Here is a 22,791-nt window from a genome sequence, read left to right on the forward strand (position 1 = left end):
TAGACAGGTTGGAACAACCAGGGGATGAGTCAGGTATGAGGGACTTTTTGGAGATGCTGGAGTCAAAGAAGGCAGGGTTGGAAGAGCCAGTGGGGATTGAGGAGGCTCGGATGGCGATAGGGAAAATGCAAATGGGTAAAGCACCGGGGCCCTTCACGTCATCTAGTCTCTCTTGCCATTTCAAGTGGGCAACCACAAGTGGCCGTTGCCACTCCTCTCTTGCCTCCTTGTCTACTTCCAACCACAAGGAACATGGACCCCATTAAAGACCCTGCAAAGTCGGCATGCAGTCGCTATCTTTGGGGTCATGATGTAGTTCAGCTGCATCAAACAGTCCTCCTCACCTGGGGGAGTCACATGCAAGGCCCTGGTTCGCAGTAATCTCGGCAACTGCCATCAATGGCGTTTTCTGCACCAAATGTGGTGGCTCTGGCCATCACGTGTCCTCCGACCACGTATTTGGCAATGTGGCTGGCTCTCCCCTTCATCCTCGGGGGAGGTATCCCATGGGTCTGTAGTGGCTCCCAAGTGCTTGGCCCGGGGTTGCCCTTTGGGGGATGACCTGGCCTGACCAGAGTTGCCATGTGAGTGGGCATTTGATGCGGAGGGTGGGCCAACCTATGGATCCCATAGTCCATGGGCCCCTGCAGCTCCTTTCTTTCCATGCAGGCCACTGGTGGGAGCTTCTCATGTTCTTGGCACGCAGGGCAGCTGCGTATAACCCTTTCCATGTCTAAATCGAAGTCGGGCCACCAGACATAAACACGTGCCAACTTCTTCATCTTGGAAGTGCCCGGGTGACCACTGTGTAGGTTCTTCAGCAGGCACACCTGACCCTGCAGTGGGATGACTATGCAAGCTCCCCACAATATGACACCAATCTCTACGCTGAGCTCTGAGAGCTTCTGGTAAAAGGCTGAAGGGCTACAGGACGGGTCCCCTGCATTCCGCTGCTTAAAAGCACGAGGTGAAGTTTCACCAGTCTCAGATCCTGCTACATCCATGCTCGCACCTGAGTAGCTGACACTGGCAAGGTATCCACAAAATTAAAAGTTGCAACCACTTTATCTGCCATTGGTGGGGATGGGAAATTCATGGCCAATTGTAGACAATTGAGAGCGTTGAAATGGGTGACCTGTGTATCTGGACGGTGTTGAAATTAATATTCATACGCGACAAGTTGAAGCATCCAACGCTGAATTCTGGCTGATAAAGGCCGAGAAGAGGCTTGTGGTCAGTCACAATAGAGAAGTGACTCCTGTAAACTCATTGATGGAACTTCTTGATTCCAAATATTACCGCCAAATCCTCCTTCTCAATTTGAGCATATCATTATTCACCCCGCAGCAAATTGGGCCCCGGTCCACAACCAAGGAAAGATGGACTGACTGATGCCCGTGTGTTACCGGACTTACAGTGTCCACTGTGCTCTATGACTCACCGGTATAGGCTGCCACCTCGTCTTGGTGTCACGCAATGTCAGAGGCTCATCCCTGTGCGAACTCGTCGTCCCATCTATAGGCCAGCCGGATGACAAGGATGGTCTACACCCAGTGGAGGACAAAGCTTGAGCCATAAAAGGGGCGCCGACCCTAAAGAACACGACTGAACTCTGGTTGTTTCTAGGCCGGGGAAATTATTATGGGAAGTTCATCACCAACCTGACCACTTTATTGGCTCCACTCCACATACTGTTGAAGAAGGATCAGAAGTTGTTCTAGGTGTCGCAAGACAAATCATTCACCAGAGTAAAAAAGCATCTGTCGTCCACAAAGCTCCTCACATACTATGATGCAGCTTGACTGCTAATCCCCAATGCCTTTGTCTATTTCCGTTACTACAGGGTGCCCATTTATTTCTGATCTGGATCGGCGGTACCTTTGGGGCCGGGATGTAGTTCAGCTGCATCAAACAGTCCTCCTCACCTGGGGGAGTCACATGCAAGGCCCTGGTTCGCAGTGATCTCGGCAGCTGCCATAAATGGTGTTTTCTGCACCAAATGTGATGGCTCTGGCCATCACGTGTCCTCCGACCACGCATTTGGCAATGTGGCTGGCTCTTCCCTTCATCCTCGGGGGAGGTATCCCATGGGTCTGTAGTGGCTCCCAAGTGCTTGGCCCTGGGTTGCCCTTTGGGGGATGACCTGGCCTGACCAGAATTGCCATGTGAGCAGGCATTCGATGCGGAGGGTGGGCCAACCTATGGATTCCATAGTCCATGGGCCCCTGCAGCTCCTGCACTCCTTTCTCTCCATGCTTATGGGACAGTAATACTGAACCCATTAAGAAATCTATTACTGTAATACTGAGCCGACAGTGAGATCTATTACTGTAATACTGAACCCACAGAGAGATCTATAACTGTAATACTGAGCCCACGGAAAGATCTATTACTGTAATTAAAGGCCACGGAAAGATCTATTAATGTAATGTTGAGCCCACGGAGAGATCTATTTCTGTAATACTGAACCTACAGTCTATTACTGTAATACTGAACCCATAGAGCGATCTATCACTGTAATACTAAATCCACAGAGAGATCTATTACTGTAATACTGAACCCACTATGAGATCCATTACTGTAATACTGAGCCCGCAGTGAGACCTATTACTGAAATACTAACCCACAGTGACTTATATTACTGTAATACTGAACTCACAATGAGATCTATTACTGTAATAATGAGCCCACAGTGAGGTCTTTTACATAATACTGAGTCCACAATGATATCTATTACTGTAATACTAAGCCCACAGTGAGACCTATTACTGAAATACTGAACCCACAGTGAGTTATAATATTGTCATAGAATTAACAGTGCAGAAGGAGGTCATTCGGCCAATCGAGTCTGCACCAGCTCTTGGAAAGAGCACCCTACCCAAGGTCCACACCTCCACCCTATCCCCATAACCCAGTAACCCCACCCAACACTAAGTAACACTTAACCCACACTGAGATCTATTTCTGTAATAATGAGCCCACAGTGAGGTCTTTTACTGCAATACAGAGTCCACAGAGAGATCTATTACTGTAATACTGAGCCCACGGAACGATCTATTACTGTCATACTGATCCCACGGAGAGATCTATTACTGTAATATTGAGCCCATGGAAGATCTATTACTGTAATCCTGAACCCACAATGATATCTATCACTGTAATGAGCCCACAGTGAGGTATTTTACTGTAATACTGAACCCACAGAGATATATTGCTGTAATATTGAGCCCATGGAAAGATCTATCACTGTAATACTGAGCCCACGGAAAGATCGATTACTGTAATACTGAGCCCATGGAGAGATCTATCACTGTAATACTGAGCACATGGAGAGATCTATCACTGTAATACTGAGCCCATGGAAAGATCGATTACTGTAATACTGAGCCCATGGAGAGATCTATCACTGTAATACTGAGCACATGGAGAGATCTATCACTGTAATACTGAGCCCATGGAAGATCTATTACTGTAATATTGTTGGATTCAACAATTATAGAGAGGGGTCCTTTAAAATATTAGCTAAAATATTCTGGAAAATAAATTTAGTCTTGAAAATTATTGAATTTGTAGAAATATGAGTAAGTTATAAAATTGGCTAATCTTTTGAATACTGCCCATGACAGTCTTAAATGTTACGAATAATGTACTACAAGTATTCTTCCTGATATGAGGGCACATTCAATGAGTTTGAAACAAACTCATAACTGAGACCAGACGTGACGTAGGGAGTTTCAACGTGGGACAAGAGTCGTGGAAAGATAATTAATTTGGAGTAATTGATTAATGTCTAATTAACCAATCGCCTGTTAAGTGACTGACACGCTCCTGAACGAATCAAGGGGTCTCAGCTGAGAATTAGAACCAATGAAACTAAGTACGGGGCTAAACCCAGATGAGGATTCACTTAAGAATGTGATCCGTTTAACTGATTGGGGAAAGGAATTTTAGCCATCGGAGAATCCTTGAAGCATTGGTAAAAATTACTTTTTTTTTAAATTTAGAGTATCCAATTCATTTTTTCGAATTAAGGGACAATTTAGTGTGACCAATCCACCTACCCTGCACATCTTTAGGTTGTGGGGGTGAAACCCACGCCAACGGGGAGAATGTGAAAACTCCACATGGACAATGACCGAGAGCCGGGATCGAACCTGGGACCTTGGCGCAGTGAAGCAGCAATGTTAACCACTGTGCCACCATGCTGTCCTAGTAAAAAGGCCTTTTGTTTAAATGACTTTTAATTTTGTAAATCTGAAGTCACTTTTACCTTGAAGTTTTTGCTTTCACTCGTTGGTGAAAAATGAAGCCATCTTGAAGTTGATGGTTTATTTTGTTTTCTTGGGGCAAGGTATCATGAGAGAGTACCTTTAAGAAATGGGTGTTTGTCAAATGGCCAAAGTGATGTCAGAGAGTGGGTGGATCTAGGTTGTCTGTCTGCTTTTACTTTCGCTTTGAACAAAAGCTGGTGTGTGTCTGTGAGTTTTAGTTTTGTTTTGAGAGTGAAGAGCTGCAGTGAAAGCCAACAAATGTGCATGGATAACTCTACAAGTTCAAGAGCGTTCATTTCAGTAATTTAAAAGTGATAACTGCTCTCAGTAGAGAATTTAAACCTGATGTCTATGTTGAAGAGGGTATTTGTCTTACAGATGTTGTAAGGAAATATTAAGCGTTACTTATAGAATATTGTATCTGTGGGGATGATTGGTGTTGATAGTTGTTAAGATGTTTACTGTGAGTTTATAAAGTGTTAACTGGTCTCACAAATAAACATTGTTTTAATTTAAAAGTACCGTAGCTCTCTGTTGCACCTCACCTGTCAAGTAGGCCCATGTGCTCCCTATAACCACAATCTATTAAAAGTTTTGGGTCAGGTGAACTCCATGATACACTTTGGGGTTCTGTAAACCCTGGCCCATGACAGTACCGAAAATGTGTTCTTAAAGAAATAAACTTTGCTTTACTTTCATTCAACCGGTCTGAGACCTTATCTTTGAGTGAGATATAAAGCAAATCTTCAATACTGAACCCACAGTGAGTCTTATTAATGTAATACTGAAACCACAGTGAGATCTATTCCTGTAATACTGAACCCACAGTGAGATCTATTCCTGTAATACTGAACCCACAGAGAGATCTATTACTGCAATGCTGAACGCACAGTGAGGTCTATTATTGTAATGATGAGCCCACAGTGAGGTTGATTATTGTAATAATAAGCCCACAGTGTACTACTATAATACTGAGCCCACAGGGAGATCAATTACTGTATTACTGAGCCCATGGAAAAATCTATTGCTGTAATACTGAGCCCACAGAGAGATATATTACTGTAATACTGAGCTCATGGAAAATGAATGAAAAAAAATGAAATGAAATGAAAATCACTTATTATCACAAGTAGGCTTCAAATGAAGTTACTGTGAAAAGCCCCGAGTCACCACTTTCCAGCGCCTGTTTGGGGAGGCTGGTACAGGAATTGAACCGCGCTGCTTGCCTGCCTTGGTCTGCTTCAAAGCCAGCTATTTAGCCCTGTGCTAAACCAGCCCCTACTGGTTTGAAAAATCTATCACTGTAATACTGAGCCCATGGAGAGATCTATTACTGTAATACTGAACCCACAGAGAGATCTATTACTGTAATGCTGAACCCACAGTGAGGTCTATTATTGTAATAATGAGCCCACAGTGAGGTCTATTATTGTAATAATGAGCCCACAGAGAGATCTCTTGCTGTATTACTGAGCCCATAGAAAAATCTATTGCTGTAATACTGAGCCCAAAGAGAGATCTATTACTGTAATACTGAGCCCATGGAAAATGAATGAAAAAAAATGAAATGAAATGAAAATCGCTTATTGTCACAAGTATGCTTCAAATGAAGTTACTGTGAAAAGTCTCTAGTCGCCACATTCTGGCGCCTGTTCGGGGAGGCTGGTACAGAAATTGAACCGTGCTACTGACCTGCCTTGGTCTGCTTTAAAAGCCAGCTACTTAGCCCTGTGCTAAACCAGCCGGTTTAGCACAGGTAGGAGCGACAGAGTCGAGCGGTGAGTAAACTAGTTGCTTCGATAATTTGAGTCTTTTCGGCGGGAATTCAGCTGTTGGAGTGGGCGGAGCTAGAGTCAAGCGGTGAGTATTTAAACTAGCTGCTTAAACAGCAGCCACAGGATCTTTGGGGATAAATTTGAAGAGTGACATCACAGTAAAGCAGTGACCTGATTGGCTGGTAAGGAAAGTGCTCCAATTAGCAGTAGCTGGGAGAAATTTAACTCTTTGTGTGTTGGTACATATTGTGATTGGTAAGTAAAATCTTTATTCCTTTCACTTAGTCATTATTTGATATTATATTTGTAATCAGTTAAAGCAAAGTGTAAAAATGGCAGGAGATCCCAGACCCGTGTTATGCTCCTCGTGCTTAATGTGGGAATTCAGGGCGCAGCCGATGTCCCTGACTCCTTCATGTGTGGGAAGTCTGTCCAGCTGAAGCTCCTGTTAGACCGCATGATGGCTCTGGAGCTGCGTATGGACTCACTTTGGAGCATCCGCGATACTGAGCAGGTCATGGATAACACGTTCAGTGAGCTGGTCACACCGCAGATTAGGATTGGTGAGGGAGACAGGGAATGGGTGACCAAAAGGCAGAGAAAGAACGGAAGGCAGTGCAGGTGTCCCCTGCGGTCATCTCCCTCCAAAATAGGAATACCGTTTTGGATACTGTTGGGGGAGATGACTCATCAGGGGAAGGCAGTAGTAGCCAGGCTCATGGCACCATGGCTGGCCCTGCTGCACAGAAGGGCAGGAAAAAGACTGGCAGGGCTATAGTCATAGGGGATTCAATTGGAAGGGGAGTAGACAGGCGTTTCTGTGGTCGAAAACGAGACTCACGAATGGCATGTTGCCTCCCGGGTGCACGGGTCAGGGATGTCTCAGATCGGCTGCAGGACATACTGAAGGGGGAGGGTGAACAGCCAGTTGTCTGGTGCATATAGGCACCAACAATATAGGTAAAAAATAGGATGACGTCCTACAATCAGAATTTAGGGAGTAAGGAGATAAGTTAAAATGTAAGACCTCAGAGGTAGTAATCTCAGGATTACTACCAGTGCCACGAGACAGTCAGAGTAGAAATTCAAGAATAGTCAGAATGAATATGTGGCTTGAGAGATGGTCTAGGAGGGAGGGGTTCAGATTTTTGGGACATTGGAACTGGTTCTGGGGTGGTGGGATCATTACAAATCAGATGGTCTACACCTGGGCAGGACTGGAACCAATGTCCTCAGGGGTGCTTTTGCTAACACTGTTGGGGCGGTTTTAAACTAATGTGGCAGGGGGATGGGAACCAGATTAGGAAGTTAGAGGTCAGTAAAGAGGCAGTAACTAAAGCCAGTAAGGTACTAGATAATAAACTTATTGTGACTAAGGGGAAGAGTAGACAGGGAAGAGATGATGAACGCAAAGGGACAGGTGGTCTGAGGTGCATTTGTTTTAATGTGAGAAGTGTAGCAGGTAAGGCAGATGAATTTAGGGCTTGGATTAGTACCTGGGAATATGATTGATGCACCATCAACTGGACTCGAGTCGTGAAGAAGTTCCAAATATTAGGCTTTAATCAACTAGTTGTGTGCCCGGCAGTCGACTTACAGAGAAAGGCCGACTGCCGGGTCCTACAGGTTCTTATACCCCGCCACGTAGGCGGGACTACTTGCCTCTCGGCCAATGGGTGAGCAGTCACATGTCTAGCCTCAAACAATCAGCAGAGAGGCACATGACCGACCTGAGCCAATGGGCAGCGACTGCTCTGCACCAATGGCAGATAGGTACCGTAAACCTCCTAGTCATACCACCACATTCACCCCTTGTGGAGAAAGAAGCCGGGTGGGGGGCAGGAGTAAGAAGGGGGGGCTGTTGGACTGGTGGTATGACTAGAGAGAACGAGGTGTATCGAGGTAAATGGTGGCTGCCCACTGGCTCGCGACGACTGTGCAGATACAATGGGCAGCAATGAACAGTACAGAAATAGAAAGACGAAGAAAAAAAAATGTGCAACTTGTACATTGGAACTCTGAATGACACAAGGAGTCCGATAAAAGTCTTGTGGAACATCAGATCGGTGTGATCAGTCTGTCAGGTGCCCTCGATGTTCTGCTGGTCCGTCGCAGTGGTGCAGGTGACGTCAGGCCGGTGGCCGTTCTTGACTCCGGGAGCGGTGGTCGTGATCCTGTGTCCGTACCCCTGGTCGGTGCTAGTGAAGCTCTGGCCAGGGGAGGGGGTTCCTGTGCGCTGGGTTGCGGGGGCGCCGGGGAGGGGGGGGGTTGTGACTGGGAGAAGGGTGTTGATGTGGGGGGTTGAGGCCGCACGCCGGCGGGTGCCGAGTCTCGAAGGGACCGTGTCCTGCCGACCGTCGGAATACTCCACATACGCGTACTGCGGGTTAGCGTGGAGTAACTGGACTCGTTCCACCAACGGGTCGGACTTGTTCACCCGCACGTGCTTCCGGAGCAAGATGGGTGTGGCCAGCCAAGTCGGGAGTGGGGATCTGGAGGACGGCTTCCTAGGGAAAACAAGAAGATGTTCATGAGGCGTTTGGTTTGTGGCAGTGCAGAGGAGAGACCGAATTGAATGGAGGGCATCGGGGATGACCTCTTGCCAGTGGGAGATAGGGAGATCTTTGGACCATAGGGCCAGTAGGACGGTCTTCCAGACTGTGCCATTCTCCCGGTCGACCTGCCCGTCCTGACCTCCTAAATGGAGTAGGTCTTGATAAAAGTGATAGAAGCGGGCTACCCCCGGATGGCAGAGGTCCGCGTGGAGGGTGCGGAGGCAGTGAATCTGCGCGCTGGCGCAGGTACTGCGGGACAGGGCATCAGGAGGCTCGTTGAGCTTCCCAGGACGATACAAGATATCATAGTTGTACGTGGACAACTCGATCCGCCATCGCAAGATCTTGTCGTTCTTGATCTTGCCCCTCTGTGCATTGTCAAACATGAAGGCCACTGACCGCTGGTCTGTGAGGAGGGTGAACCTCCTGCCGGCCAGATAGTGCCTCTAGTATCGCAAAGCTTCAACTATGGCCTGTGCCTCCACTGAGAAATGGCGGAGTTCCGAAGCGTGGAGGGTCCGGGAGAAGAAGGCCACGGGTCTGCCCGCTTGGTTGAGGGTGGCCGCAGAGCTACATCCGACACGTCGCTCTCGACCTGAAATGGGAGGGACTCGTTGATAGCACGCATCGTGGCCTTTGCGATATCCTCTTTGATGCGGCTGAAGGCCTGGCGGGCTTCCATCGACAGTGGAAAAGTGTTGGATTGGATGAGGGGGCGGGCTTTGTCGGCGTAGTTCGGGACCCACTTGGCGTAATAAGAGAAGAAGCCCAGACAGCGTTTGAGGGAGTTGGGGAGATGGAGTTCCATCAGGGGGCGCATGCATTCGGGATCGGGGCCTATCACTCCGTTACGCACTATGTAGCCGAGGATGGCTAGACGATTGGTGCGAAACACGCACTTATCCTTATTATATGTGAGGTTAAGGAGTTTTGCGGTACGGAGGAATTTTTGGAGGTTGATGTCATGGTCCTGCTGGTCGTGGCCATAGATGGTGACGTTATCAAGATACGGGAAGGTCGCCCGTAAACCGTATTGGTTAACCATTCGGTCCATCTCCCGTTGGAAGACTGAGACCCCATTTGTGACACCGAATGGAACCCTTAGAAAGTGATAGAGGTGCCCACCTGCCTCGAACGCGATGTACTTGCGGTCACTCGCGCGGATGGGAAGCTGGTGATAGGCGGACTTAAGGTCCACAGTGGAGAAGACTTTGTACTTCGCGATCCTGTTAACCAGGTTGGAAATACGAGGGAGAGGGTACGCGTCCAGCTGCGTAAACCTGTTGATGGTCTGACTGTAGTCAATGACCATTCGGTTTTTCTCCCCAGTCCGAACTACCAGCACTTGGGCTCGCCAGGGACTGTTGCTGGCCTCGATGACTCCTTCCTTTAGTAGCCTCTGGACCTCGGACCTGATGAAGGTCCGGTCCTGGGCACTGCATCGTCTGCTCCTAATGGCGACGGGTTTGCAATCCGGGGTGAGGTTCGCAAACAAGGAAGGGGGGTCCACTTTCAGGGACGCGAGGCTGCAGACAGTAAGGGGGGGAATAGGGCCGCTGAGTTTAAAGGTCAAACTCTGCAGGTTGCACTGGAAATCCAGTCCTAAGAGTGCCAGTGCGCAGAGGCGGGGGAGGACGAGGAGTTTGTAATTTTTAAAAACCCTCCCCTGGACCGTGATGTCCGCTACGCAGCATCCGGTGATGTGGACGGAGTGCGAACCTGAGGCTAGAGCTATCTTATGCTTGACCGGGTGAACGGGGAGCAAGCAGCGTCTTACCGTGTCGGGGTGGACAAAACTCTCTGTGCTCCCGGAGTCTAGTAGGCAGCTCGTTTCGTGTCCATTGAAAAGGATCTGTGTCGTCGCCATGGAGAGCGTGTGTGGTCATGACTGGTCGAGAGTCACTGCAGTGAGTCATGGCAGGAGGTCTGGGTCGTCTTCGCTTGCGGAGTAGTCGCTGGTGGGGTCTTCTGTGTTGGTCCAAAATGGCGGCGCCCGTCGGCCGCACGTGGGGTCGGGGCCCCAAGATGGCGGCGCCCGGGACCCACACGTGGCGTCTGGAACCCAAAATGGCGGCGCCCGTTGGTCACTCGAGGTGGCTAGAGGCAGGGGCAAAGAGGTCCGTGGGTCGCTCGTGGTGGCCGGGAGCGGGGGCAGAGAGGCCTGTGTGCCGCGTGGGGCCCTGGGGAAGCGCAGGGGGGCGATCTGCGGTCGCTGCGCGGAACAGCAGCGACCGACTTTGATTGGCAGGTCATTGAATAATGACCTTTCTGACCGCAGCTCTTACATACTGCGGAGCGGGCCGGACAGCGCAGGCGGGGGTGCTTGGCCAGGCCACAGAAGTAACAGCGGGCCCCGTGAGCTTATCGGGGCCTCCCACAGCGCAGACCTGGGGGGGTCGGAGTCGGCGGGGGACAGGGGGGTTGCATGCCACGTTGCCCAAGTGGCTGCCGCGCGGCCGGGGGCATATGCACAGGCGTTTCGGTCAGCAACCTCCAGAGAGGATGCGAGGGTCCATGCCTCAGCGAGGCTTAAAGTGTCTTTTTCTAACAACCGCTGGCGTATTGAAGAAGGTTGCCTGCCTGCAACGAAGGCATCCCGGATTAATAGTTCCGTATGTTCTGCCGCAGTAGCTTGCGAGCAGGCGCAATTTCTCCCCAAGACAACGAGGGCCCGATAAAATTCATCAAGGGACTCACCGGGGAACTGTTGCCTTGTAGCCAGGAGATGCCGTGCGTAGACTAGGTGAACAGGCCTGAGAAAATGTCCTTTCAGAAGATCCATGGCCGCGTCATAGTCTTGTTCATCCTTAATCATCGAGTAGATGGCGGTGCCCACGCACGAGTGGAGGATGTGGAGTTTCTGCTCCTTGGTGGGTTGGCTGCCTGTGGTGGAGAGGTAGCTGTTGAAGCACGCCAGCCAATGTTTAAAAGTTGCTGACGCGTTTGTAGCTTGCGGGCTGATGCGGAGGCAGTCTGGTTTGATCCGAAGCTCCATTTCAAAATTCTAGCTGATTAAATTGATGTACCATCAATTGGACTCGAGTCGTGAAGAAGTTCCAAATATCAGGCTTTAATCAACTAGTTGTGTGCCCGGCAGTCGACTTACAGAGAAAGGCCGACTGCCGGGTCCTATGGGTTCTTATACCCCGCCTCGTAGGCGGGACTACTTGCCTCTCGGCCAGTGGGTGAGCAGTCACATGACTAGCCTCAGCCAATCAGCAGAGAGGCACATGACCAACCTGAGCCAATGGGCAGCGAGTGCTCTGCACCAATGGCAGATAGGTACCGTAAACCTCCTAGTCATACCACCACAATGATTTTATTGGTATTACTGAGACTTGGTTGAGGGAAGGGCAAGATTGGCAACTAAATATCCCAGGGTATAGATGCTTCTGGAGGGATAGAGAGAGAGGTAAAAGGGGTAGAGGAGTTGCATTACTGGTCAGAGATGATATCACAGCTGTGATTAAGGAGGGCACTATGGAGGATTCGAGCACTGAGGCAGTATGGGTAGAGTTAAGAAATAGGATGGGTGCAGTAACATTGTTGGGACTTTACTACAGGATTCCCAAAAGCGAGCGTGAAGTAGAGGTACAAATATGTAGACAGATTATAGAAAAATGTAGGAGCAATAGGGTGGTCGTGATGGGAGATTTTAACTTCCCCAACATTGAATGGGACTCATGTAGTGTTGGAGGCGTAGATGGAGCAGAATTTGAAAGGAGCATCCAGGAGAGTTTTTTAGAGCAATATGTAAATAGTCCAACTCGGGAACGGGCCATACAGGACCTGGTATTGGGGAATGATCCCGTCCAGGTGGTTGAAGTTTCAGTCGGTGATTACTTTGGGAATAGCAATCACAATTCCTTAAGTTTTAGAATACTCATGGACAAAGACGAGAGTGGTTCGAAAGGAAGAGTGCTAAATTGGGAAAGGCCAAGTATAACAAAATTCGGCAGGAGCTAGGGAATGTGGATTGGGAGCAGGTGTTTAAGGGTAAATCCACATTTGAAATGTGGGAGTCTTTTAAGGAAAGGTTGATTAGAGTGCAGGACAGACATGTCCCTGTGAAAATGAGGGATAGAAATGGCAAGATTAGGAAACCATGGATGACGGGTGGAATCGTGAGACGAGCTGAGTTGAAAAAGGAAGCATACATAAGATCTAGGCGACTTAAAACTGAAGAAGCTTTGGAGGAATATCAGGAAAGTAGGACAAATCTCAAACGTGCAATAAAGAGGGCCAACAGAGGTCATGAAATATCTTTGGCTAACAGGGTTATGGAAAATCTCAAAGCCTTTTATACGTATATAAGGAGCAAGAGGGTAACTAGAGAAAGGATTGGCCCACTCAAAGACAAAAGAGGGAATTTGTGCGTGGAGTCAGAGGAAATGGATGAGATTCTTAATGAGTACTTTGCATCGGTATTCACCAAGGAGAGGGACATGACGGATGTTGAGGTTAGGGATGGATGTTTAAATACTCCAGGTCAAGTCGGCATAAGGAAGGGGGAAGTTTTGGGTATTCTAAAAGGCATTAAGGTGGACAAGTCCCCAGGTCCAGATGGGATCTATCCCAGGTTACTGAGGGAAGCGAGGGACAAAATAGCTGGGGCCTTAACAGATATCTTTGCAGCATCCTTGAGCACGGGTGAGGTCCCGGAGACTGGAGAATTGCTAATGTTGTTCCTTTGTTTAAGAAGGGTAGCAGGGATAATCCAGGGAATTATAGACCTGTGAGCTTGATGTCAGTGGTAGGCAAACTGTTGGAGAAGATACTGAGGGATAGGATCTATTCACATTTGGAAGAAAATAGACATCAGTGATAGACAGCAGGTTGTGCAGGGAAGGTCATGTCTTACAAACCTAATAGAATTCTTTGAGGAAGTGACAAAGTTAATTGATATGGAGAGGGCTGTAGATGTCATATGCATGGATTTCAGTAAGGCGTTTGATAAAGTTTCCCATGGCAGGTTGATGGAAAAAGTGAAGTCGCATGGGTTCAGGGTGTACGAGCTAGATGGATAAAGAACTGGCTGGGCAACAGGAGACAGAGAGTAGTGGTGGAAGGGAGTGTCTCAAAATGGAGAGGGGTGACTAGTGGTGTTCCACAGGGATCCGTGCTCGGACCACTGTTGTTTGTGATATACATAAATGATCTGGAGGAAGGTATAGGTGGTCTGATTAGCAAGTTTGCAGATGATACTAAGATTGGTGGAGTTGCAGATAGCGAGGAGGACTGTCAGAGAATACAGCAAAATATAGATAGATTGGAGAGTTGGGCAGAGAAATGGCAGATGGAGTTCAATCCAGGCAAATGCGAGGTGATGCATTTTGGAAGATCCAATTCAAGAGCGGACTATATGGTCAATGAAAGAGTCCTGGGTAAAATTGATGCACAGAGAGATCTGGATCTGGGAATTCAGGTCCATTGTACCCTGAAGGTGGCAACGCAGGTTGATAGAGTGGTCAAGAAGGCATACAGCATGCTTGCCTTCATCAGACGGGGTATTGAGTACAAGAGTCGGCAGGTCATGTTACAGCTGTATAGGACTTTGGTTAGACCACGTTTAGAATACTGCATGCAGTTCTGGTTGACACATTACCAGAAGGATGTGGATGCTTTAGAGAGAGTGCAGAGGAGGTTCACCAGGATGTTGCCTGGTATGGAGGGTGCTAGCTATGAAGAAAGGTTGAGTAGATTAGGATTGTTTTCGTTGTAAAGACGGAGATTGAGGGGGGACCTGATTGAGGTCTACAAAATTCTGAGAGGTATGGACAGGATGGACAGAGTCGGGGTGTCAATTACAAGCGGTCACGATTTCAAGGTGAGAGGGGGAAAGTTTAAGGGAGATGTGCATGGAAAGTTTTTTACGCAGAGGGTGGTGGGTACCTGGAACGCTTTACCAGTGGAGGTGGTAGAGGCGGGCACGATAGCATCATTTAAGATGCATCTAGACAGATCCGGGAAACAGAGGGAAGTAGATCCTTGGAAAATAGGCGACAGGTTTAGATAAAGGATCTGGATCGGTGCAGGCTGGGAGGGCCGAAGGTCCTGTTCCTGTGCTGTAATTTTCTTTGTTCTTATTTTCTTTGTTCAGCCCCGACTGGTTTGAAAAATCTATTACTGTAATACTGAGCCCATGGAGAGATATATTACTGAAATACTGAATCCATGGAGAGTTATATTACTGTAATGCTGAACCCATAGTGAGATCTACTACTGTAATACTGAACCTGCAGAGATATATTACTGTAATACTGACCCACAGTGAAATATATTACTCTAATACTGCATCCACACAGAGATATATTATCCTAACACTGAGCCCACACAGAGAGATCTATTGTAATCCTGAGCCCAGAAAGCAATCCAGCAATATAAAAATAGGCTTTTCTTAAACAATTGACCTTTGATTCTCTGATTCTCTGTTGATCATTGACAGGAATTCATATTTTCCAATGGATAAGGACTGTCGAGGTCACTGAAAACGGCTCCATTAAGAGGTCGATGCGGTTTGGATTTGATGGAAAGGATTATATTAGTTTAGAGCCAGACAGGATGAAATGGATTGCAACCGATGATGTTGCAGTGAAGACCATGGAGAAATGGAATTCGGATGAATCCTGGAACAAGTATTGGAAATGGCAGTTGGAAGTAGAATTGGTTGAACGTTTAAAACTACGTTTACACTTTGGAAAGGAATATCTTAAAAGGAAAGGTATTTTTTTTCTATATATAACTTCTGTTACAACACCCTTGTCTAGTGCATGGCCGATTCCAGTTCCACAGACGCCGGAGTCCCAACACAAGTGAATTAACCAATAATTCGTATAACATTGCAGAATCTTTGGCCCATGACTACCTGATAAGTGATAGCTACCAGGTTTATAAGTTGAACACAATAACTGTTTATCTATAACCGAAACAAAGATAAAATGCAGTAATTGTAATGGAATAAAGACAAGCTAACCTACTACCCCTCTTTTACCGTCCCACATTCTACCCAACACTCACAAGACAAACAAACACAGGGGGGGAGGTGTGAAATAATAAGGATTAAGGCAAATAAAATAAAGATGAGAGTATTTGCTTCAGTTGCAAATTTCTTTAGTGCACCCATTTCCTGATATGAGTGAGGTTTAAGCCTCTAATGTTGCAGCCCACTGACTTTCCTGTATTTTAAAAAAACTCAACACACATCTTTCCTGGAGCGTCAGAGGCTTTGTTCCTTCTACTTTGTTCTCAGCCCGTTGGGTCTCTCCCAGGCCCTGTTTTCAGGAATAAAACATTCACAAGCTTATTAGAACATACAACATAGAACGATACAGCGCAGTACAGGCCCTTCGGCCCTCGATGTTGCACCGACATGGAAAAAAACTAAAGGCCATCTAACCTACACTATGCCCTTATCATCCATATGCTTATCCAATAAACTTTTAAATGCCCTCAATGTTGGCGAGTTCACTACTGTTGCAGGTAGGGCATTCCACGGCCTCACCACTCTTTGCGTAAAAAACCCACCTCTGACCTCTGTCCTATATCTATTACCCCTCAATTTAAGGCTATGTCCCCTCGTGCTAGCCACCTCCATCTGCGGGAGAAGGCTCTCGTTGTCCACCCTATCTAACCCTCTGATCATTTTGTATGCCTCTATTAAGTCACCTCTTAACCTTCTTCTCTCTAACGAAAACAACCTCAAGTCCATCAGCCTTTCCTCATAAGATTTTCCCTCCATACCAGGCAACATCCTGGTAAATCTCCTCTGCACCCGTTCCAAAGCTTCCACGTCCTTCCTATAATGAGGCAACCAGAACTGTACGCAATACTCCAAATGCGGCTGTACTAGAGTTTTGTACAACTGCAACATGACCTCATGGCTCCGGAACTCAATCCCTCTACCAGTAAAGGCCAACACACCATAGGCCTTCTTCACAACCCTATCAACCTGGGTCTTATTGGAGAGAAAGAGTTGGCTGGATCGTTTCATGCAGAGAGAGTTTCCGGAGAAACTTCAGTTGGGGTCCTTCCCCTCCACTGCCAGAATTCAAACTGAAAGTCAAAAATGGAACCTAGTCTCACTGAGGAACATTCCAGAGGCAGCAGAGCTAATCAAAGCCTTTCCCCGAACAGGACAGCTTCTGAGGTCAGTTCATTGGCCACCAGCCAAGCGAATGAGTCCAGTTCACCACTGATGTCAGACTAAAACAGCACAACCTGCTGGAGGTTCCTGTTTTAAATTAAAGGTAACTCGCTTGGCCTTGAGGACAAAATTTGTAATAGCCAAAAGAATATGGAATTTAAAAGGTGAAACAAGAAACAAACCAGGGTTAAACAGAAGGATCCTTACATTTCACTGATCTATCAAACCGTTCTCCCATTCCATTCAGTGTCTGTCTATTGTTTGTGTTTTCACCCTTTCCCATTACAGATCAGCCTGAAGTCTTCATCTCTAAAAGCGAGCCCAATAGTCAGTACAAGCCGCTCACTCTCTCCTGCCTGGTTACTGGGTTTTATCCTGTAGACATCGAGGTGACCTGGCTAAGGAATGGAACAGTAATGTCGGAGATACAATCCTCGGGGGTTCGACCGAACCACGATGGAACCCATCAGATACTGAAAGAGATTGAAATAAATGCTGGGGATGAGGATCAATACTCCTGTCAAATTGAACACAGCAGCCTGGCAGAGCCCAAGCTCCATCAGTGGGGTAAGGAACTGTACTAGATGTGTGTGTACTCCGTGTGTGTGAAAAAGATCAAAAGCAAGTGAAAGGGAGCCTATCTGACTACTCAGAGGGGTGAATGAATGGAACATACATGGTGACAGGCAAGAGAAACTGAGACTGTGCTATGGAGCAGCCAGGGTGCCCTCCCACGGAATTGGGGCGGTGCCTAGGCATCAACCGCCGTCTTGCTGAACACCCACCAAACAGTACCCTTGGCAGCAGGAATGTGCGCCAGGACCAGAAACACCAACGGGGTCGGATACAGACGGGCCAGGGGTGCGGGTGTTGACGGGGGGGGGCAATGCGTGGGCGGGGCCAGCAGTGCCAACCAGGGTCACCATGTAGCCCATGGTACCTGGACGGACACAGGAGTATGCGCCATGCTAACATGGTGGCCTTTCACCTCTTGCAGACAATGGCATTCGGGCATCAACCCTTGATGCTGGCTGCTTTGGTGATGGTCGCAGCCCTGCGAGATACCCTGCGCCGCATGAGTGGGGGTCGGTCAGAGAGGAGGGGGAAGCTGCAGGATAGAACCGGGCTGCAGAGGAACGGGCTGCAGAAGGGTAGGTGACGACCGCGTGTACCAGCACCACATGTCATTCGACGACCTGTTGGACTGGGTGTGCAGACGAGACTGTGGATAACAGAGGGACTGTGTGACACATCTGCCAGATCTCCTGCCTGGTTACTGGGTTTTATCGCAGGAGTATAGGGGAGGACAACCACTCCCAGTGATTGTTAAGGTGATGATCGCCCTGAACATTTATCAACGGGGTTCTTCCAGGCTCTGAGTGGGGACCTGTCTGGGACCTCGCAGGCCTCGGCGCCATCACAGATCCCCTATATGCACAGTCGGACCAGTATATCCAGTTCCATATGGCCAGTGTCCACCAGGATGCCTGCAGGGTTCGCTGCCATCGCCAGGCACAGGCAGATAACAGGCCACTGTACACCAACCAAATGGGTTTCACGCCATGAACATTCAGTTGGTCTGCGATCAACAGATGCACATCATGCACGTCTGTGCCCAATACCCAGGCAGTGTGCACGACTCCTTCATCTTGGCACAATCGGCGATCCCCGGCATGTTTGAGAAGAACCCCACCCCTGCGGGGTTGGCTGCTGGGCGACAGGAGTTTATCCGCTGTGGTCATGGCAGATGATACCTATCCGGAGACCACAACGTGGAGATCCGATAGAATGAAACCCTTACAGCGACCAGGGGTGTGGTCGAGGAGTGCTTAGGCATCCTCAAGATGCGCTTCAGGTGCCTTGGTCATTTTGGAATGACCCTCCAGTACGAGGCTGAGAGTGTCACCCTCATCGTGGTGGCCTGCTGCATCCTCCACAATATAGCACAGCAGAGGGGCGATGTGCTGGATACATAGAACATAGAATATACAGTGCAGAAGGAGGCCCTTCGGCACATCAAGTCTGCACCGACCCACTTAAGCCCTCATTTCCACCCTATCCCCGTAATCCAATAACCCCTCATAACCCTTTGGTCACTAAGGGCAATTTATCATGGCCAATCCACCTAACCTGTACGTCTTTGAACTGTGGGAGGAAACCAGAGCACCCGGAGGAAACTCACGCAGACACGTTGAGAACTTGCAGACTCTGCACAGACAGTGACCCAGCGGGGAATCGAACCTGGGACCCTGCCGCTGTGAAGCCACAGTGCTATCCAATTGTGCTACCGTGCTACCCATAAATGGGGCATGAGGTATGCGGGGCATAGGTACATGAGGCAATGAGGAGGAAGGGCATATCTTGTCCGACGAGGAGGATGCAGGCAAGGGGAACGATGAGCAGGACATGGGGCCCAGGCAGGCACAGGAGACCGCAAGATGCCATCGCCAGGACCGGTATGCACGAGATGCCCTCATCGCGACACGATTCACCAGCTAAGAGGGAGGGGGTGGTTACTGGCTAGGGGCACGGGCACCACATCCCAGACCTACAGCCCCTCATCTCCTACGCCACCAAACTGCCCGCATGCACACCCCCTCCATGACATATACCTGTGGCGCAACGAACTGGGGACTCTGGGTTTGCAGTACAGCGGGTCTGGTCCATGGGATGGATGATGACAACCTGCTCTGCGATGAGCTCCGGTGCTCCACATCGTGTGACAATGTCTGATTCATGCCCATAGTACCACCTTCCACTAGGGTGATCATTGCATGCGAGCTGGCCAAGCCATCACATGGTTGTGTCGGATCCCTGCGGTGGGGGTTTGGGGACGGCCGGTGCAGGGAGGTGGGGAGGACGTTCCACCCATGGGGCCTGCACTGGTCCAACTCCCCCCGGCCAGCACTGACCGGCCCACCCCCACACCCATCAGACAGAGCACCGAGGAAGGTTTCAACGATGTTAACTGTTGTTTATTGTGGAGAAATATATACAATCGCTACCCAAGCCTCTACTGTACCCTACACCCATGCCAACTGAACTGGTGTCTAACTTTCGGGCCTTGCGGGCCCTAACACTATGCCTAGGTGGTTTCCCAGGCGGTACAGCAGGAGTGGAGGCAACCTGCTGTGACTCCTGCCCTGCAACATTAGTCCCCGTTGGCGCCCGTCTCCTGGGGCGGCCTGGCCTGGATGGGCCCAGCTGCTGCTTGGGTGTCCCGGGAGGTGTGGTGCCGGCCTGTTCTGCTTGCTTCCCACCAGATGCACCAGGGGAGTCCGCAGTTCTGCGGTGTTCTGGCACCTCCCCTGAGGGAGTCACTGGGACAGGCCCCATCACCACCTCCGGGGGTGCGAACGGAGCCATCCCCTGAGGCCTGCCAGTCCTGGAATTCACTCTGGTCTTGACCAGGATCTGTATGTTCATGGCCTGGGAGCACAAGGAGTGGACCATCTCCGTCTAGGACTGTGCCACACCACGCTGCAATTGTGCCACCCTGAGGGTCTGCCACATCAGCTAGTGACTGGGTCACCTCCCTCTGGGTCTGGCCCTCCTCCTTCTGGGACTGGAACACCTCCATCTGGGACTCGGACACCTCCCTCTGGGACTGGACCATCTTCCTCTGTGTCTGTGCAACACTGGCCAGCGCCTGGTGTCATGTGAGAGAACTTTTAACAAATGGGCGTTTATAAATGGGTGTGTATATAAATATCTGTAGTGACAGTACCTTTAAGAAATGAGTGTTTATTACAGCAGTGATGTCAGAGAGTGGGTGGAGCTGGGCTGTCTGTCAGCTTTTTACTTTCATTTTAAGCTGTTTGCTGCAGGGTGTGTTTTAGTTTCGTTTTCAGAGCTGGATAGCTGCAGTCACAGCCAGAAGGTGTATTAGAGTCTCGTAACCTAAAGACTGTAAATCGATCCTGGTGATTTAAAACTAATAACAGGAGTGACTTTAACCTGATGTGCTTCTGGTAAAAGGTGTTTTAAAGTCTTATGGATGTTAAAAGGAAAGCTTAAAGGATACTTAGTGTTGGATTCTTTGGGGGTTGTATTTGAATTAATGGTTGCTAAGATGTTCACTGTATGTTTTAAAAAGGTTACCTTGAGTTCACAGAATAAACATTGTTTTGCTTTAAAAAATATTTTTCCATTTCTGCTGTGCCACACCTGTAGAGTGGGCCGTGTGCTCCCCATACCACAATCTATTGAAAAGTTGTGGGTCAGGTGAACTCCATGATACACTTTGGGGTTCTCTAAACCCTGGGCCATAACACTGGGCAATGCGCCGACATTCTCAGCCGTGACCTGCTATGACTGGGCCATGCTGAGGAGCGCCGCAGGAATTTCCAGATGTCTCAGGCACATGGCTGCCTGAGAGGGCAGCCATGTCCTGGGTATCGTCCCCGCTTGCACAGAATGTCCCAGGCCCTGGACACTCTGACCCATGTCTGACACCGTCGCCCCCATTGCCTCCAACGCCGTCGCCACCCATGCGGTGTTGGCCTGAATGGCACGCATGACCAGTACCATTAGCTGCTCCTGCACGCGGATAGACTCCTCCACCTGCGCCTGCAGGTGCTGTATGCCCTCCGTCATCCCCTCTTGTAGTCCCTGGGCGCGATTCTCCACTCCTCATGCTGGGTGGGAGAATCGCAGGAAGGCCGGGCGAATCACGACACGCCGCCGTGGCACCCCCCCTGATTCTCCCACCCCCCCCCCCCCCCAAAATGGTGTGGCGCGTTTTGCGACACGCTGCTCGGAGAATCGCTGCTAGCCATTTCTCACGGCGACTGGCCATTCTCTGGCCCGGATGGGCCGAGCGGCCTGACGAACCCGACCGATTTACGGCGGCGCCAACCACACCTGGTCGCAGTCGGCGTGAACATCACGCGACCGGTAAGTGTGGGGCCTGTGGGGGCGGAGGGAGGATTGAGCTCGACGGGCGTGCTCATCAGATGTCTGGCCCGCGAACGGTGCCCATCAATCATCGGGCCGGCGTCTGTAAACGACGCACTCTTTCCCCTCCACCGCCCCGCAAGATCAAGCCGCCATGTCTTGCGGGGCAGCGGAGGGGAAGACGGCAAACGCGCATGCGCGGGTGATGTCACTTCGGCGCCGCGGGCCGCATCATTCTCAGCGCGCTGCTTTGACGCAAGCGTCAAGCCCGGCGCCCGAGATTTGCGCACCGCCGCTCCTAGACCCCGGTGGGGGGGAGAATAGGAGGCGAGGAGCGGAGTCGGACGCCGGAGTGAAACACTCCGGGCGCGATTCTCCCCAAAGGCGGCGGGTCGTGAAGGCTGCCACGAAAACGGCCGTGTTTCACGGCAGCCTCCGAGCCCCCGCCCGGGACCCGATTCTGCTCCCCGGTCGGGGCTAGCATCGCAGCCCCGTGAACTACGGCATTTCGTTAAGCCCGCGCGCCAAAGTTAGCGACGGCTGACGCGTATGATGACGTCAGCTGCGCATGCGCGGATTGGACGACTCCAACCCGCGCATGCGCGGATGACGTCATCACGCATATGCCATTATGCCCCTCAGAAGCCATCAGATCCATTGGGGTGGCGGAGTAAGAAAGAGTGCGCGGGGTAAGTACCCGCTGCCTGCGATCGGTGCCCACCGATTGCGGGCCCATGGCACCCTTGGCACGGCCATGGTGCGGCCGTGAAAAATCGGTGCCATGGTTCCCCAGAACGGCACTTTACAGCCGTTTTTACGAACGGTGAGAGCAGGTGTGTTTTTAGTTCGTAAAAACGGCCGTAAAGGCCTTGGAAATCGGCCCATCGCCCAGGGGAGAATCCCGATTCGTGTCGGGGGGTGGCCGTGGGGGTGGGGGGGGGGGGGGGGGGGGGCAGAATAGCGGGAGGGCGTCGGACCAGCGTGGCTGTAAAAATTTGCGCCGCACGCTATTCCCCCCCCCCCCCCCCCCCCCCCCGTCGTGAGTGCGGAGAATCGCGCCCTCCGGGTTTCACTCCGGCGTCGGCTGTTTCTCTCAGTTTTGGAGAATCGCGCGCCCTGTCTCTGACTGTACCTGCACTGTAGCTGGGACT

General features: G+C 49.9%; 1 protein-coding gene across 5 annotated transcripts in view; it reads left to right on the forward strand.

Annotated features, from left to right (window-relative positions):
- LOC119975713 (class I histocompatibility antigen, F10 alpha chain-like) overlaps positions 1-22,791 on the forward strand; it is a 107,586-nt gene that overhangs the window by 73,508 nt on the left and 11,287 nt on the right. For all 5 annotated transcript variants that reach the window (XM_038815535.1, XM_038815532.1, XM_038815533.1 and 2 more), the window contains exons 3-4: positions 15,047-15,322; positions 17,033-17,311. In XM_038815535.1, the coding sequence (XP_038671463.1) occupies positions 15,047-15,322; positions 17,033-17,311 (555 nt within the window). The remainder of the gene's footprint in view (positions 1-15,046; positions 15,323-17,032; positions 17,312-22,791) is intronic.

Source organism: Scyliorhinus canicula, chromosome 13, assembly GCF_902713615.1.
Source record: "Scyliorhinus canicula chromosome 13, sScyCan1.1, whole genome shotgun sequence".
Classification (NCBI taxonomy): domain Eukaryota; kingdom Metazoa; phylum Chordata; class Chondrichthyes; order Carcharhiniformes; family Scyliorhinidae; genus Scyliorhinus; species Scyliorhinus canicula.